The sequence below is a fragment of the Tinamus guttatus genome, unplaced genomic scaffold, assembly GCF_059628265.1.
Source record: "Tinamus guttatus ecotype Peru unplaced genomic scaffold, ASM5962826v1 Tinamus_guttatus_pri_ptg000033l, whole genome shotgun sequence".
Lineage (NCBI taxonomy): Eukaryota > Metazoa > Chordata > Aves > Tinamiformes > Tinamidae > Tinamus > Tinamus guttatus.
In genome coordinates, this window is record NW_028288567.1 from 4,735,170 (window position 1) to 4,752,444 (window position 17,275).

Genomic DNA, 17,275 nt, shown 5'->3' on the forward strand with positions numbered 1-17,275 from the left:
CTGAAACTGAGCTAGCGCCTGAATTACCACTTGGGCACACAAATGTTAACTCAGTCATATAAATGCAAGATGTAAATGCCTTAATGTGTCCACTTTTCAAAACTGATCCCAAAATGTGACTCTAAATCACATGAATGTTTGTACAAAGCCAGCTTAAATTTTTGCGTAGCTTCATTAGTTCTCTACATAAAGCAGGCTAACTCTGCCAAGAGCAAAGCAAGCTGGCTTTTCTACTAAATAGCATAAGTTCTACAGGAATCTTTGCAGGAAATACTTGTCATTAAACATAGATTCCTAGCACTATCACTCATGAACGTTGTTTTACTTTTCAGCTATCTTCTCTGTGAAATAATTAGAATCAAGTGATTATGAAAGATTAGATACAGCTCTTGACACCTAGTACGTTGCTTTTTCTTTCATCAACAATACATATTTTGCATATAATTTTTGCACACAATTTTGCACATGAATGAGAAAACAAACGCAAGAAACAAAGTCTTCCTTTGCAAGAGGAGTGCAGAGAGAAAAACAGAACAATTCTATCAGGCTAACTATTCCTTCGGAATACCGAAGGAGTTAAATCCCCAAGCCACGCAGGCAAGAATAATTATGGAACATGTTGTTGTAAAGAATATTCTACCCATCCAAAATTTGTAAAGGATGTAGATGATTCACAGAGAAGACTCCCTTCCATACCCCAAAACACTGCCACTTCGCTTTTGAAATAATCTGACAAAACCTGTTCTGTGACACCAGGATGCCTGGGAATTTCGTAGGTTCTGCACTTAAGCTGCAGGACAGGATCTTCATTTAAAAGCTGTGCAAGAAGCAGTACTCCACTCTAGAAGAGAAAAAATAATAAGCATTAACATTACTGGCCCAATCCCTGTTTAGGGAAGGCAGAAAGTACAATCTGCAGAAATAGGTATTTTAGAGAAATAGCTTCTATGTGGCCCTACTGTGCCGAGAAACGTACCTCAGTGTAGAAGCGAACGTAGCCAGAGGTGAAGCCAACCACAATGCAGGTCCAGTCAGGGCGGCCCGTGGAACTCCTGTTTCACAAAGAGATGCTAGAAATTAAAAATCATCCTGCTCCGAGCTGTGCATGATCAAAACTGTACCATAAGGGAGTCTGATAATGCATATAGCATAGGAAAAGATAGGTCCTTACCTCTTCTGACTTGCCAATGGGATACACAACACACTACTGACGCATTCACTATAAATAGAAAGCATAATTAATTGGCATATTTCATCCTCCAGTTCTGTGAAGTTTTGTTTTCTATGACAATCTTACCAAACCAGCAGTTGGGGCATTTTAAATATATATATATGTAAATGCAGCACATAATTGATCATACAAATGCATATCAAGTCAGAAAAGAAAAATTTCATTTTCAAAGACATTTTAGTTACGAAATTAAGAGATCCAAATTAAGAGACTCCGCTTGTGTCCAAATGTATTCTATGTGTTCATTACATCTCATTATTGTTCTGTTCTCATTCAGATTGATTAGTCAGCCAAGAGTCTTCCGTACATATTGAAACAATTCTAATCTCATGCATGTAAAACCAAACCAAGTTTGCTATGATTTTTAATGATTGTCAAGAGTAATCATTAAAAAGCCATAAACTTTATTCATCAAAACACATTTTTGAAATCCATTCTGTAATTTTACAGACATAGCATTTTATCACATCATAATCTAAAAGCATTTGTGTTAACTGGGAAGCCCCAGTTGAAAAACATGAGCATCTTTAACCAGAGTTTGCATGTCCAATAAATGCAGAAGAGCAGCCTCTGTTTCTCATATCAACAGAGTTATTTTACCGCTGCCATGACAGAAAATTTTACATTGTCTAGGGAAACAGAAGCTATGTGAAAGTTTTATAAAACAGACAACATACAAATTTGAGATGACATATCAAACAGTGCTTAAGAGGCTACAGGCTAATGCCTGCAGTATTGTTGATTATTTGCATTTCAGGTCACCCCCACTCCCGAAAGGAATGTTTAAATAAGCAAGCTTGATAATTAGAGGGAAAAGAGTTTCTAAATGCAAGTTCGACAAACAATAAATTACAGCTTAAAAACAATGTTAAGTGTCTTCGTAAAATTTTCATTTTTAATCAGGAAATCTTAGCCACCACAGGACTTTCAGCTGAAGACAACACTGGGCACAAAGCTTTTCAAGTCTTTAAACAATCTGTGTTATATTCACACATCCATAGAAACAAAAAATTCACCTATGGGAAATGCTTGCAAACCTTAAGCAATGAACATGACTGTGTCCATCTAAAGTAAGCTTCCCATTCCATATGTTAGCGCTCTAGGGATTCTAACTCCAGCGGGGGGAGGAAAAATACCCACCGTTTTTAAAAAACTAAAGACAACATGGCACCTTCAGTGCTAGGGCAGAGAAACACTGCACAGGCACACTGCAAAACAGTTCAAATCTGTGCCAGCAGCAGGTTTATAAAATAGGATTATGCTTCTTCCAGGTTGGAGAGAAGCTCATTAAGCCAACACCTCCCTCAGCAGAAGCCAGAGAGGAGATCGTTCAAAGGGTGGCAGCAACTCAAGACTGCAAATTTAAGAGGGTTTACAAAAATATTTGTAGGAATGAAATGCAAAATCCTCTCTCGTACTGAGATTTCAGAAAGAGTCTGTCAGTTACCTGAAGACAGCTCTTGCAGAAATATCATATAAACACCAAAAGCATGACCAAAGTAATTTTTCAAAATACTAGGTAACTTAAATTCAGAATCTGCTTCTGAAAGTGGCTGAAACATGAAAGAGGCTATTTATCATGGACATCAATGATACACCATGCATATATGAAGTTTATTGCACCTTGAAAGCTATATATATATATATACATATATATAATAATATATAATAATATATATATAATAATATATTATATATATATATAATTATATATATTATAATATACATATATATATTATAATATACATATATAATATAATATAATATAATATAATATATATATTATAATATATATATACACACACACACATATATGTAAAATATGAATTTTGCTCACTGGTTATGATTTGGAGCAACATCTTGACCAGGAAGATGGTCTCTCTTTGTGTGAGGTTAGGAAGATTAAAATAAGCATTTTCTAGAAGACTTCGCCTATAGTCCCAACATTCCCTGACAAAACTCCATCTCTACATGAAAGTAATTTTTCATAAACAATATGCATACTGTTTGTTTTTTGCTAAAATAAGAATTTAAGAAAAACACTGCGATAACCCAGGCTTATTAAAGGTTTTGAATTATATGTACTTACACTGATTTCCACAGTCTGTACCTCTGTTAATCTGTATGAATTTATACTGCACTAATACGTTCATATACATGCATGTCACAGCACACAAAAAATTACGTTCTCAGAAAATGCTTCTGATCACCCATCTTACTCCATTTTGCCACCTATAACATTAGAATGCTTACAGGCATGAAATGCACTTCAGAGCACTTCTTCCTGAAGATTTGAAAAGTATATTTAAATAAAGTCATGTTACTATTTTAATCGCAAACGCTACAAATCCAAAAGTGACATTTTAATTACAAGGAGAGTTCAGCACCTACCCATCTTCAACATTCAGAGAGCCACTCCAGCCAACAGCATACTGCATCTCCTCCTTTCCCTTGTCACTGTGCTTCCATTTGGCTGCCATTAAGAATAAAGACACCATCTATAAAATGGCAGTGTTTTGCATCTCACAGATGTAATCCTAGTCCTAACCCCTCTCTTCTGTACAATACATCCTGACACATTTTAGGTAAACAGCAATTACACAAATTGAAGATTATTTAAAAGGAAAAATATATCACATTATTTTAGATATTAATCAGGGATGACATACTACTAAAATCCTCCCGAAATGCCTAATTTCAGGAGGTAAAATATTTCTTAAAAGAAAAGGTAAAACATTTCTTAAAGCATAAAACTAACACAGAAGACAAAAATTTTGTTTTGTTCTCCAAGCACAATCAACATCAACATCTGCGAGAATCTCTGATAAGTTACAGTATACCTGCTATTTCATTATTCATGAAAAACAGTTTTACCACTTTCAAATATAATTGAAAAGTAGAGACAGAGAATCCACCTTGCCTGGCAGTACCTGAACTGTAAAACACTTGGCCGCCCCTAAGATCTTGAAGACAAAACTTACAGGATAGGGGCAAGGGGGAAATGATTACTATTAAATATACTAGGATATGTACTTAATAGGATTTATACTTACGCACTAAAAAGACAGCTTTCTGCTCATTAGCTATTACCATCAAGTCATTTGTTGGTGACAAGGACAACACGCAGCTGTGAAGCCAGTAATTTCTCTGGTTCTTAGAAACAGATTCCTCTTCTTCCTATGAGTAAAAATGTAGTCAAAAGCAGAAAATTGCAAGACTCATGACAAAATTTTGGCTTGTTCTCAACACCAATGCAGAACGCATTACTGCCTAAGTCACTAGAGCTCAAACTTGCACAAAAAAAAAAAAAAAAAAAAGACAAATGCATCAACCTTGTGCTAATTATATCAGCATGACTACAGAACAAAAAGGAAATAAATATTAATTCTACTCCTTGAAATCTCTCCTTCACAGGGAAAGGGCATATATGGAATTAAATTTGCAGTTTTATAATTACAGATAAGATACTGGATAAGAACATATTATTTAATACCAGCAGGTTATTGAAGCTTATTTGCAAACCAGCAATTGTGAACTACCTGGAAGAAAGAGTCTGTGTTTTTAAAAAAATTAATAGATTTTAAAACCTTCCTTGACAAGCTCCCAGCTGCAAACAGGAACGTGTGCTTTAAAAGGGGGTTTAAAATTATGCTTGAACCAAGGTCAAGGCTTCATCGACATTTTTATATAGCTTATTTTTCAGTGGAAAAAGAAATGTTAAAATGACTAATTAAAGCTGAATTTAATTCAGTCCAAAGTTTTGGAGAAGACAGGAAAAGTCTTCATTACAAGTTAAAAGACTAATTCATTAAGTCAGATAAAGAAACCTTATATGTCAATATGCAAAATCTAAATACTTCAGTATATAGAAGTTTAGATGAAGTGAAAAACAAGCTGATGTGCAAAGAAATACTGCATTCCAAAATCCTGGAACAGTGAGCAGAGGAACAAGAGTATAAAGGAAGGCAATTTAACCACACATGCAAAGTCTACCAAATAGCGTAGAAAACAAAGTACTTGTTCTCAACACTATGGAAATTGTTACAGCAGATTTAATAAGGACGTGGCTTGAAAATTTTCATGGAAATTACAGTGGAGCTAAAGACCCATCCTATTTGAGGGTTTTCATATTCTTTTCTTTCCCTGACACCGTCTAAAGTGATTCATCCCTGAGACCACATGCTCCTCTTGTCCTGCTTCCTCATTGCTGCTGTGGACCTGCTCCCTGCTGAAGCAAGCAGTTACAGGGAGACTGCCCAGCTTGCAGCTGGCTTTCCTGCATACTGACATAAAGGCAGCAGGTAAGTCTTGTTCCTCAATTCCACAACTAGAATTCCTCAGTCCATCCCATTAGTTCTCTCCAGGAAGGAGCTACTGGAGCAGTTCTGTTCAGATGACTCATTCAGGCGCAGGGAATTTTTCACAGATATTCTCCCTAACAAAACATCTTACGCAAGTCACTGGCAACCAAGGAGTCTCGGCCTCTGCAACAATCCTAGACCAGCTGTGCAATTCTAAGTGGAACTAGCTGGAGAGAGGGATGTTTTTATTCCTTTAAAGAGCCCCATCCCACAGAGGCAATAGGATCACATGCAACATGAGCCTTCATTCCACACCATCCACACACCTTCACGTAAAAGGAGTACTATATATTTATTAGAAAGATGCTTACGTCAGTGCTTCAGGATTTAGGAGTCTGAAAACTATTCATTCATGGGAGACTTTCACAACTTCACTGCCATGTCCAGGCTCCCCAAACCCACTGTTCAGCCACCTAATTAAAGCTCCATATCCAAATATGACGTTCTTTGCCACCATATTTAGGATAAATAAATAAGAAGAAATCAACTACCTTGGTACTTTTCTTAATACTTATTTTTTGGCATTAGTCCTAAGTGGCATGAAAGTTTATGCATCTGTTTTTTTCCTACTCATTTTACTTTGTAGCTTTTATCACATTCTGATGCATTTCCAGCATTCTGTCTCCTTCATGCAGACTCTGGACTGTCATTCACTAACCATACAAGCAGCTGCAGAAAATCCAGCTCTCACGCAGAAAACCGGACATGCAATTACATCAGTTTGCATCATTCTTTTACAGGAATGAGACTTCTCAGCACTAACTCTGCACTGGAATGGAGGCAGGCAGGAGGAAAATAATGTAACTGTGGATGTGAATCCCCTGCCCAAAGCAATGAGAAACCAGACAACACGGGGGGGGGGGGGGGGGGGAGGGAGGGGGAAACAGTACCAAGTAGGTACATGCAAGTTTTTGCATTGCTTCTAAAACACATTCCTCCTCTTAATAATGATGGGATGCATTGAAGCATGCAGTCCTGGGAATTAGATATGAAGCAAACGTCATCTTTTCAGCTTTCTTCTTCCATCCTATACCATAAAATTCTCAGATATCTGCTCTGGGCTCCTACATACAGGTTCTCCTGCTGTCTGCATTTTGCCTTGGATTAGAATGACTCCTTATGACACCTTATTTTTACTCCCCCCCCCCCCCTTTTTTTTTTTTCCTCTTCTCCCTGATAGTGGTTGACAGTCGCTGTCAGTCGCAGTTGACAGTATCGAGAATGTTGTTACCTTCACATAAGGAACATTCCCGAGGCACTGACAGTTGACTTTTCCTATAGATCAGTTACCAGCCCACGTTATAAGGATGTTCTCTTTCAAATTCCAGGCAAAAAAAAAAAAAAAGTGGTATTTAGTCTCAGCACAGGGTTTTTTTTTTTTTTTTTTTTAATGTAACTGTGGGTCAGTTTAAGCGTTACCTAGATTCTAAGATCAGATGGTTGAATTTGTCCCTCCGCAGTTAATGTTCAGAAACTGGATAAACAAGAGAACAGAAAGGAAGAGACCCCTAAAATAGTCTAATTATGGATGCAATTAAATACGCAGGACTTCTTTCTAATGTAAACTGAAGTTGATCTTCAGTTTCCTAAGTCTTTGTAGTATTTCTGCGCTTTATCAAAGCTGAGATGAGGTTAGATACTAAAAAGATACACCAAGTCTTTCCTCCCTCCAAAAAAAGACTGAGACAAAAACAAGTTCCTTTCTCTGTGTAACTCTAGAGTATAAGATGCCCTGAGGAACATCTCCACATCTGTGGATGCTCTAGTGAGAGGTAAAAACTAAAGAATACAAGAAGATGAGTAACTATCACAATAAGTAATATATGAGATATATTTTGTTCACTAATCCTGTGAACACACAAGTAGTTACATTTAAAATGCTGTCCAAGATTGTTTTTCTTGGTCAGGTGATAACTACGGGAAATATGGGAAAATAAACCGACACACACACGAGCAAGTAAGGCAGTCCTTAAGGAAAGGCAAGTTAGCAATGAAAACTCACACGTATGAACTTACAGGTTCTTGTACTTCAGCATCATCCCAGGCTCCCCAGCCATCATCTTCCCAGTTTGCTGATTTACCTGCTTTAAATGAAAAACATTTATCATATAGATACAGCATAGACAAGGAATAAGGAGAAAAAAAAAAAAAAAAGAACACTTTTTTGGCAGTTATATTCATTCCTCAATGCAGTTCCTTTTCTCCAATGCATTATAATTCCAATTATAACTTCATTTTTAAACAGAAACTGAGTGCTAGAGAAAGAACCTGAAGTAGTAGGAACAGATTACTTATTTCCATAAATATATATACATATATATGTATGTATATATATATAAATATATATATCTCGCTTTTAACACCACGAAGAGATAAAAGATATAATCTAAGTACCCAGTGGAAACAGGCTGTAACAACACTTGTGTTGCAAAAATGAGTTTTGACAGACTTCATCTAGAACTCTAGCCAAGTAACAGTGTACAGTGCCTGGAACAAGACGTCACTGATCCTTCATTAGGGCCTCTTCACTTTACATGGCAAATTTCTCAAGGAGATTTGTCTTTTCTCAGTTTCTCTATCACCATTTTAAGAGATTAAAAATGTCTTGCTGGTTTTATACAGCAAACAGAAGCCATTAATCAGGAAAAAAAAAAATCACAAAGAAATGCCACATCCATGGGGCCACTTGATAAATGAACTTCTTCCAGCTGGCTCAGAGACCCAAAACTTGCATTGACTGCAAAATTGAAACTTGAACTTCATTTATCTATTTGCTACTATTCCAAAGGTAGTAAAAGTCCCCATCTGGAACATACCAGCAGACAGCTACGGGGAGAAAGAGAAGGGAGAGGTGGCTCTCTCCAAATCTCCACAACCCTACGCACTTGCCCCTGCACAGCCTACCAACTGATTTAAGATGTACCATAAGATACAAGAACTACATACACCTGGTTTTGTGATGATGAATATTTTTATGCTTATATAGACCATCTCCCCTTTCATAATGTGCAGTGTGCATTTGGTGTAGATTTCAATTTTTTTGTTGTTGCCTTTAAGTTAATTTCAGGATCAGTCAGTAGCAGCAGACTTATTTCACACCTAAGGGATGTATACAGAAATTCTTCTGTAACAGCAGGATGCCTAAGGCCACAAGGCTGCAGATTTCACCAGCCTCACTCTGCAATAGCCAAAGCAAAAGCTGAAGCTGTAGCCTGAGGGGAAAACAGGCACAAGGGCTTTGGGTATTCACCCCCTGCCAGATGACACCGAGGAGAATTAACAAGACACACGTCAATATCACCTATGCTATTCAGAAATCATTTTCACTTATACTATTCAGAGAGCTCAGCAAAACCACAAGCCTACCTCAGGCATCTGGAAAAACTATCAGTGGTAAAGACTGGCTCAATTCCTAATGGTCTGATAAGGGTGAATGTGCTAGTCGTTAAAAAAAAAAAATACATCCTCTCTCATTTGGAAATACAACATTAATGTGTCTTAAAGAGCCTGTGCAAAGGGCTACACAGAGCATCCATTGTAACACAAGTCCATACTCTGTTTAAAGCATGTCTAAATTTTTGCATGGCTAATAAAGACAAAACCTTAAAAATACATTTTGGCTTTAAGAAAGAAGCTATTCAGCAATACTGTTTAGCAGGTACTTCACAAGACCATACAAGACAAAACACCCACTCCATGAATAACCTTTATTAGAATTTGAAAGGTCTCTACCATCCACAAAAAGGGTGAGTCAACCCATTTTTACTGCATCATCGTCAATACAGACCTCACTGCACAGTTATTTTTGCAGAACTACGTAGGTAAAAACCTTCAAAGGGTCATGGTCTCATCTCGTAGTTGAGCTTGAAAATTTTACAGTGCACAGATATATTAATATAAGGGAGAAATATGACAAGTGTTGTTAGTTATAAATTGCACAAAGAAAACACTAAAAAATTCAATGTTTACTCTAAGAAAGCTATATAAAATTCTACTTTTGCTGGAATTTCATTTGCTCAAAAGGCAATAAAATCCCATTTCTACCAAATTCAAGGAGGAAATAAGTACTTTCCCATGCCATGGACCCATTTTGCTTTTCCTGAGAGCATAACCACATCCAGGAAACACTGCCAGCCTTGAGGCCAGTGCCTTCTCTGCAGTGCTGAGCAGATCACCATTCCAAAAGACGTCAGCCCCTTTACTTATTTTCATTGTTTTATTTATGGGACTGCTCAACACAAACCTTTGACTGCGAGGACTCTTGTTGCCTCTTTCCGAACGGTTAGATTTTCATCGCTGTCATCACCATCCTCAGATCCAAATCTAGATGAATCACGGACAAGGTAATGTTGGGGAATCACCCCATAAACAAAACTGCCTTATTTTTCCCAAACTGTGACCTGCTTTACAAAGCCAGCATCTCCTACAGCTTGTAATCCTTACAAGCTTGCTCCTTCCCACTCATCCTCCACACTGCATATATCGCCCCATGTGTCTTAACTGCATGTATTTTAAAGCCCTGCATGAATTCCCACCTTTCATGCAGGAAGGAAAGTTGTTTCCCTATCCATGTGATACAGACACTTCAACTATGCAACTAAAATGGCTAGTGAAGTTGGGCATTAGCTCATGAAATCATGGATAGAGAAGCAACAGAAAGAGGGATATTTCCATAATACTTGAAGTCATGAAAACAATCACTGTGCTATTCATCCGTGCCTGCAAATCGCAAAGTGTCCCACAAAAGCTGTCAGCTTGCAGGAGATGACACCCTTTCCTATGCACCAGCACCTGCTAACAAGTCAAGTGAGAGATGACACAGGAACCTAGATGTCTACCATGAGAATTTTAAAGAACTTCACACATTCTCCCCTAGTAAAAATAGAGCTCAGGAGCAGTAACTGTGAAAGAAAAACCATTATGGAGTAGCCAATAGCTAAATAAGTCCTAAACAGTCCTGGACTTGTAACATGCTGTTATTTGGGAAAACTTCAAGTCTTCCTGTGTACACCTAACAGTTCTTATTCACCTCTATCTCCAACTAGAAGCTTGGTAAACAGTTCTCCCTATTTTGATAAAGCAACAGCAAAGTCTGATTTTACTTTACTGCAAAGAGAGTAAGAATAGAAATTGATCTACTGGATTTACAGGAATCACCTCATTCTTTAAAGCACATAGCATTAAAACTTTACCATCACTGCATTTGAAACTTTAGGGCAGCTTATAATTTAGCATAAAATTGTTTTAAGACGAATTTAATGCACAAAGTCTCACTAAAGAAAACCTACGCAGAACATCTGAGGAATCAAGCACTATATGGCAAACATTTTCACTGACGTTAATGAATAAGAGACTGCTTTTCAAGTATTTTTATCATAACCTTAAGAGCCAAAAGAATAATTTCCCACAGCAGCACCATGGCCTCGGCCTGGCAGCTGCTGCCTCTGGGCACAGAGCCCTTGCCAGTCCTTCCAGCTCTGTAGCAGGCGCCAAAAGGCAAGTGGGATATAAGCTTGCCAGTCACTGCTTGCAGTGTGTGAGAATACATGTATCTAATATAGATGCTCTCTCTAGATATAAGAGCATTAAACACAGTCATGTATCCATTTATTTCATATCTTCATTTCATGTATCCATGTATGTAGCTTTTCATCATTTTATAAGCTTCCAACTTCTTTTCCATCCATGCTTCAAGAATTGATAAAATTTATTATGCAATTTTTTCTTGAGCTATTATTTACAAGCAAGAGCTTCATTTTTTTTCGCCTCTGTATAATTACTGGTGTTCCATTACCTCTGCATTACACAACCAGCGAGACGTTTATTTTCTCTTCAGACTAATGAATTGTAGGCATAGTTTAAAATCTTCTTGCTATTCAGTAATCATAGAACATTTATTGGAAATGTTCCCCTGACTAGAGATTGCCAGATTTTATCAAGCTGTTTAGGAACATTGCTAAAAACGATCTTCTGAGACCAAGATTATAACTGATTTTCAGTTATTGGTTTAGATGCCTATAACAACTGGAAAAAAAAAGGTGTCACTCAAAATCAATTAGTTAACTCACTAATATGAAAAGCAATAATTTGAGAGAGAAAACACTTTCTCCTCCCTTAGGTGGTCACTACTGCTGTCCACAAGAAAAAAAAAAAAAAAGAAAATAATTGTAGATACTACACATCTTCTTTAAAATAATAAAATAATGTTGCAAATTTCCATGGCTTGCAATTATAACTGCCTCCAAAAATAAATTTTGAAGCACCACGGGGAGGGAAAAAAAGAAAAAGGAGACTGATGTTATATAGCACGGGAAGCAAATGATATACAAAGAATATCTTATTTTTCTTTTAGGTACAGATCACAGTTCAAATTACTGCAAAAAAAAAAAAAAAAAAAAAAGAGGATAAAGCAGCAAGAAAGTCAGAGTGCAGGCGACATGGCAAAGCAGTCTGATGGTCTGATGCTACTCTGCAACCAGTGCTGACAGCACATCATTTAGACAACGAATATCTAAGAATGTGTTAATAATAAAGGAAACAACAAAATAAAGGCAGAGAGAGTACTTTATGATATGTTATTGGAATAATGAAATGGAAAGAAAGGACACAAAGCTATTTAATGCAATCTGCAGAGACAGGATCTGATTAAAAGATGCAATACAAGAAAGCTCGTCAGAAGGCTCTTCAATAAGAATAAACCAAATTCAATAAGTGGGACACAGAAACAGTTAGGAACTCTGCTGCTAAATGCAATCTACAATTAAATTTTATAACGCATTTTTCCTTTTAACCTTGTTTCTAACTCTGAAATAAAAAGTCTGGTCGTCTATATTTCTGAATCAAATTAGTTGATACAAATAAAGCGAAGTATGCCAGCACAATTCCAAAGACCCTATTAGAGGACTCCAGGGCTAAAAAACACTTTTCAGGATACTGACAGCTTAACAGGACTGGATTTTGGAAAAAGTTCCTCTAGTAGGAATAAGCCATCACCCCTGCTATAAAAAAGGGACACATCATAGCTCTAGAACACATCATAGCCCCAGAATCAGTCAAAACTGGTAACTGATAACAAGTGTTATGCACGTCATTACCACATGATTTTCTGCTCTTTTCAGTTAAATGCCCATTAATTTCTCAGTGCTAAAATTCTGTTATGCCTGTGAAGCCTTATCACATTTTGCAAACAGGATGCATTTAATGAGTTATTTTTCATTCATGGGCAATGTCTTATTACAGACAGTTGTATAATGGAGACAACTGTTACAGCTGTTCTCTGATGGAGCCAACGTTCACCCACAGACATCTTGCATCACAGCAAGCTGTCAAATTAAATGTTATACAAATACTTTCTATTCCCAGTATTTGTACATTTGAAGCAGCAATTTTCAAAGCCACTTAGACACCACCAGGTTGAGGCACCACAAAAGATCTCTTCCTCACTAATAACATTAGCGTTAGCTTTTCCCAGGAATTTAAGTTCTCATGCTTTCAGAGTCCTGTTCTTCACAGAAATGTGAAAAAAAAAATAAAATAAAACCTTTTTTTCCGGAAAGAAAGGAACAGGAATTGCATAAAGAGCATCTTCAGCTAGCTTAATCCACAATGACACTTTTATTCCTTTAAGCCAAGTGATGCCAGACCCACCACAACCACACTTTAGTTAGTCCTCTCCCCCTACAAGAAACCAGGGTAAATACAGAGGCATTTCACTAATCAGGGAACATCATTCCAGCTTCCTTAGTGTTCCATTATCAGAAGTTTCAATGTATGGTTCCACAGCACAACGAAGGAGGAGAACACAAACACTTTCCCTGGCCCGTTTCACGGGTGGTTACCAACCTGCTGGACCTGGAGGCCATCAGGGTTTTTTCTTTCCCCTCTAGTTTGTAAGAAGGGTATATCCTTCGCATGAACTAGACGGATACAGACTGCTGTGCCCCTGAAAAATGGGTTGTGAAGTTGCAGTTATCAGCATATCTTTTATCACCCTTTTCTACTTCTGGACTGTGTCTAAATATTCACTCATAAAAAGGAGAAGAAAATTTCAACTTCTCTTGGAACAAATGAAGATGCAGATTCCTTTAAGAAGTTAGTTACCTTTTTAAATCAAATTTGAAAATGACAGCATGGGTTAACAATACTTTTAATATATAATTTCATTTAAATACCATTTTAAAACAATACATGATGCCAAGGAAACTGTTTTTACTAAATCTTTCTCTGATAAGAAAAAATTATTTAGATCTTGCTTAGTTTAAAAAAAAAAATCTTTGCTTTTGTTCTGGTTATAATCAGGATTTTTTTTTCAGAAGCAGGTTGTTTCTTATGTTCTCATACTTCTCCACTTCCCCTTTTGGCCAAGCCAAGAGTTCTTTCACATGAAAGAATGCAAGAGCCAAACTACACAGCTGTTACCAAAGAGAAAACAGAACAATTTTCAGAGTGCCATGCAACAAGTCAGTGGCTTGTCAGTGGTGAGAAAAATGAATGGGCTAACAGGTAGATGAAAAGAATAACAAAAGAATGAAAAACTTAACAGAGTATTCCAACCAGAGCAGCAACTCCAGACACATATTATCAGCTACCAGCTTTTCATATGTTCATCTACAGCGAGAGAAAGCAAACTCTCCAAGTTTGATCATCCCTTTTGTTTTCCTAAACTAAACCAGCAGAGGTCAAGACCAGAAGACAAGTAGTGACTGCAGCCTCTATAGCAGCCCAATTTAACACAGCAATTTTCTGAACAATCTTGCAGCTCAACTATTCAGTTCATCAGGTAGCAAACAATCAGAAACTAGTGCAACAGGAAAAAGTCTCATGTTCTATGCAGTCCAAACTATGCAGTCCAAATAAGCAATATTTTGAAAAACACTTCATTTTAACACTTGCATCAATGATTGAATGAGCAAATAGAGAAACAGTCCAGCACACAACCAGCTCATTAAAACCAAAGAATGGCACACCTTAAGATTCTCATTTCTAGGGGGCTTTCCAAAGTATTAAGTTTCCTGTCTTTACAGCTGTCATTTGGTAAATCTACTATACCAGCTGAAAAGGATTCAGTAGAAGTTACACACACTATGCTCACCTATACTACCAAATAAGACATAAACTGCTTAATTTCTTTTGCATGAGTTTTTGGAACACAAACATGCATTTAACATTCTGTCTTTATCTTCACTATCCAAGACACACTAACAACTTCTAAATGGCTCCAAAACTTCCTCTTTAGATTCAGGTGATATCAAGAACATATGGAATCAACAAGCATTTTTTCCGGAGAGTTACAGGAGTAAAACAACATGCACAGAGATGGCACATGGCAGTTTTTTAGCAAAAGATTTGAATAGCCTACGGTCTCTGACTGCAAACAGTTCTTCCGAAGTCACCCCTCCCAAGTACATTTGGACATAAAGGGTCCTGCTCCCGGTGCAGTCCTGGGCCGCGGCTCGATGCTGTCCTTAAGCCACGACTCTAAGTGCTCACCTACCTGCGTGTGCCTGGCCCCCCCAGAGAAGCCCCCCGCAGCGCTCGCTCCCTCCAACACGGACCTTCAGCGGAGAGTCCGGAATAAAAGGCAGAACGCGCAGTGAAGGCAGAACGCGGGCTCCACTCACCGCTGTCGCGGGCGGGCGCGGCGCTGGCCGGGCGGCGGTGCGGGCACAGGAAGTCGCGGGCCGCCTCCAAGTCCTGGAAGTGGCCGAAGGGCACCAGGGTGCACGACATGGCCGGAACTGCCGGTACCGGGGCCGCCGCGGCCGCCGCCTCCTCCCGTGCCGGCCACCACCCCGGAAACGGCCGCAGACTTCCCGGCCGCCTGCGCAGGGCGCATGCGCGGAGCGGCGGGGCCACGTGACGCCGGCAGCCGTTGGCGTCGGGGGGAGCCGTTGGAGGCAGCGGCCACGTGACGCCGGCAGCCGTTGGCGTCGGGGGGAGCCGTTGGAGGCAGCGGCCACGTGACGCCGGCAGCCGTTGGCGTCGGGGGGAGCCGTTGGAGGCGGTGGCCACGTGACGCCGGCAGCCGTTGGCGTCGGGGGTAGCCGTTGGAGGCGGTGGCTCCTTTGGCAGCCCCGGGCGGGGCGGCTTTGCCGCGTGTACGGAAGGGCCGCGCTCCCTCCGCCCCGAACGCTCCGGGGTTAGGGCGGGCAAACAGAGGTGGGCGAGCGCGGGGGACGGTGCCTGCAAGCCGAAGGAGCTGCCCCGTGTTTATTTTGTTGATAGCTCTTATTTTGTGCGTGGCTTAAAGTGTTAATTGATATCTAATCCTGTCGCTTGTAGTTGCCCAAATCTCCTTTGTTTGTTAAGTGGCAGCGTTTGCCTTTCTTTAGGAGCAAGAAGCAGAAGTGACTAAGTAATCCAAGTAAAGCGTGCTTAAAGTAGAGAACTTTAGAGTTTGATACAGTTTGGGTTTGTTTGTAGGTGGTGTTTTCCTCTACAGCTGAACGCATTTGCTAGGACAAGCTCCCTTCCAAACAGGAAGCACTTCTGGCTTACCTGAAGGTGCGGTGTGCCGCATGCCGCAACCCTGGAAAACCTCTGTCAAAATTTCAAATAAATTGGCTTTAACTTGCAACTTCATAATGTCTGGAGCTGTACCTGATGTGCAGCAACACTCAGGATGCAGTAGCAGTCATGCCCCTGGCAGCAGTGTGGATGCTTGTGCTTATTTTAAAGCTGTGACTCCTGAGGCAAGGCACTGCTTAGATTTGAAGCAGATGAATAATCCTATGCCTGTTCAATACAGGGTTACTGAATCCTTTTGTGTGTGCAAACAGGGATGAAATGACATGTTGGCTACCATGGGAAAGGAAGTTCTTAGAAAATCAGGTCACCATGTGGGAAAGGTTGAAAGCAGGGAGGAATGGCTAATAGCTCTGAGAAAGAAACTCTCATTAGGCATGTAAAGCAGGTGGGGAAAAAAAGACATTTTATATGTGAGAAAAATGCAAAGACTCTAATAATGTCAAGTGAATAAAGAACACATAAGAAATTAAATTAACAACCTGGTTCATCATCGTTTAGTGATACTTTTATCACATCATGAAAGTTTTCTTTAGAGACTCTAATGAACCCTGCAAGAGACTAATATCCCTGTCAGATGTGTTGAACACAGAGAAGTAGAGTTGCAGAAGTGCCAAGATACTAATTAATGCATAAACAAAACAATGAATAATTCAGTAAATGAATTAATATTTAAAAACAGAGTTAAGCCCTGGTGAACTCACATTAATACCTTGTCTACTGAATTAGATTTTTGTTGTACTTTCTGCAATTAGTAATTATAATCAGTGGGAATCCATAGAAAAAAAAATGGAAAAATTTTGTCAAATTCTTGATCAAAGCTTTTGAAGCCATTCAGATGGTTGTTAATCTATATACAAAATTAACAATACATTTATGGTAACCGTAATACTCTGCACTTAGGTAGGTCCTGTCAGTGGGAGATAATTATGCAGTTAATAGTTACAACAATTAATAGTTGCAGCTGTTAGTGTTTTTCACTTGCAGAAATGAAAGTAAGGAGAGATTTGAGTGATATGCTCAGGGTCAGTCCACAGGTCTGTGGAAAGCTGCGAGTCCCCTCTGCCCTCCTCCTTGTCACTGACACTCCACACTGCTCCACAGTGCAGAGTTCCAAACTGGTCACTGATAAGTGAAACCATCAACTTGATACTTGTTA

At 38.9% G+C, this 17,275-nt stretch overlaps 1 protein-coding gene across 2 annotated transcripts in view; it reads right to left on the reverse strand.

Annotated features, from left to right (window-relative positions):
* RAB3GAP2 (RAB3 GTPase activating non-catalytic protein subunit 2) overlaps positions 1-15,361 on the reverse strand; it is a 40,484-nt gene extending 25,123 nt beyond the window's left edge. Inside the window, exons 1-7 of one of the 2 annotated variants that reach the window (XM_010218209.2) lie at positions 15,213-15,361; positions 7,609-7,673; positions 4,285-4,408; positions 3,623-3,704; positions 1,172-1,219; positions 977-1,052; positions 740-841 (exon numbers count right to left, since the gene is read on the reverse strand). In XM_010218209.2, coding sequence (XP_010216511.2) covers positions 740-841; positions 977-1,052; positions 1,172-1,219; positions 3,623-3,704; positions 4,285-4,408; positions 7,609-7,673; positions 15,213-15,321 — 606 coding nt within the window. In that variant the 5' untranslated portion in view covers positions 15,322-15,361. Of the gene's footprint in view, positions 1-739; positions 842-976; positions 1,053-1,171; positions 1,220-3,622; positions 3,705-4,284; positions 4,409-7,608; positions 7,677-15,212 lie in introns of both variants that reach the window. The other variant, XM_088532505.1, reaches the window with a different exon arrangement.
* Between the last annotated feature and the right edge of the window lie 1,914 nt (positions 15,362-17,275).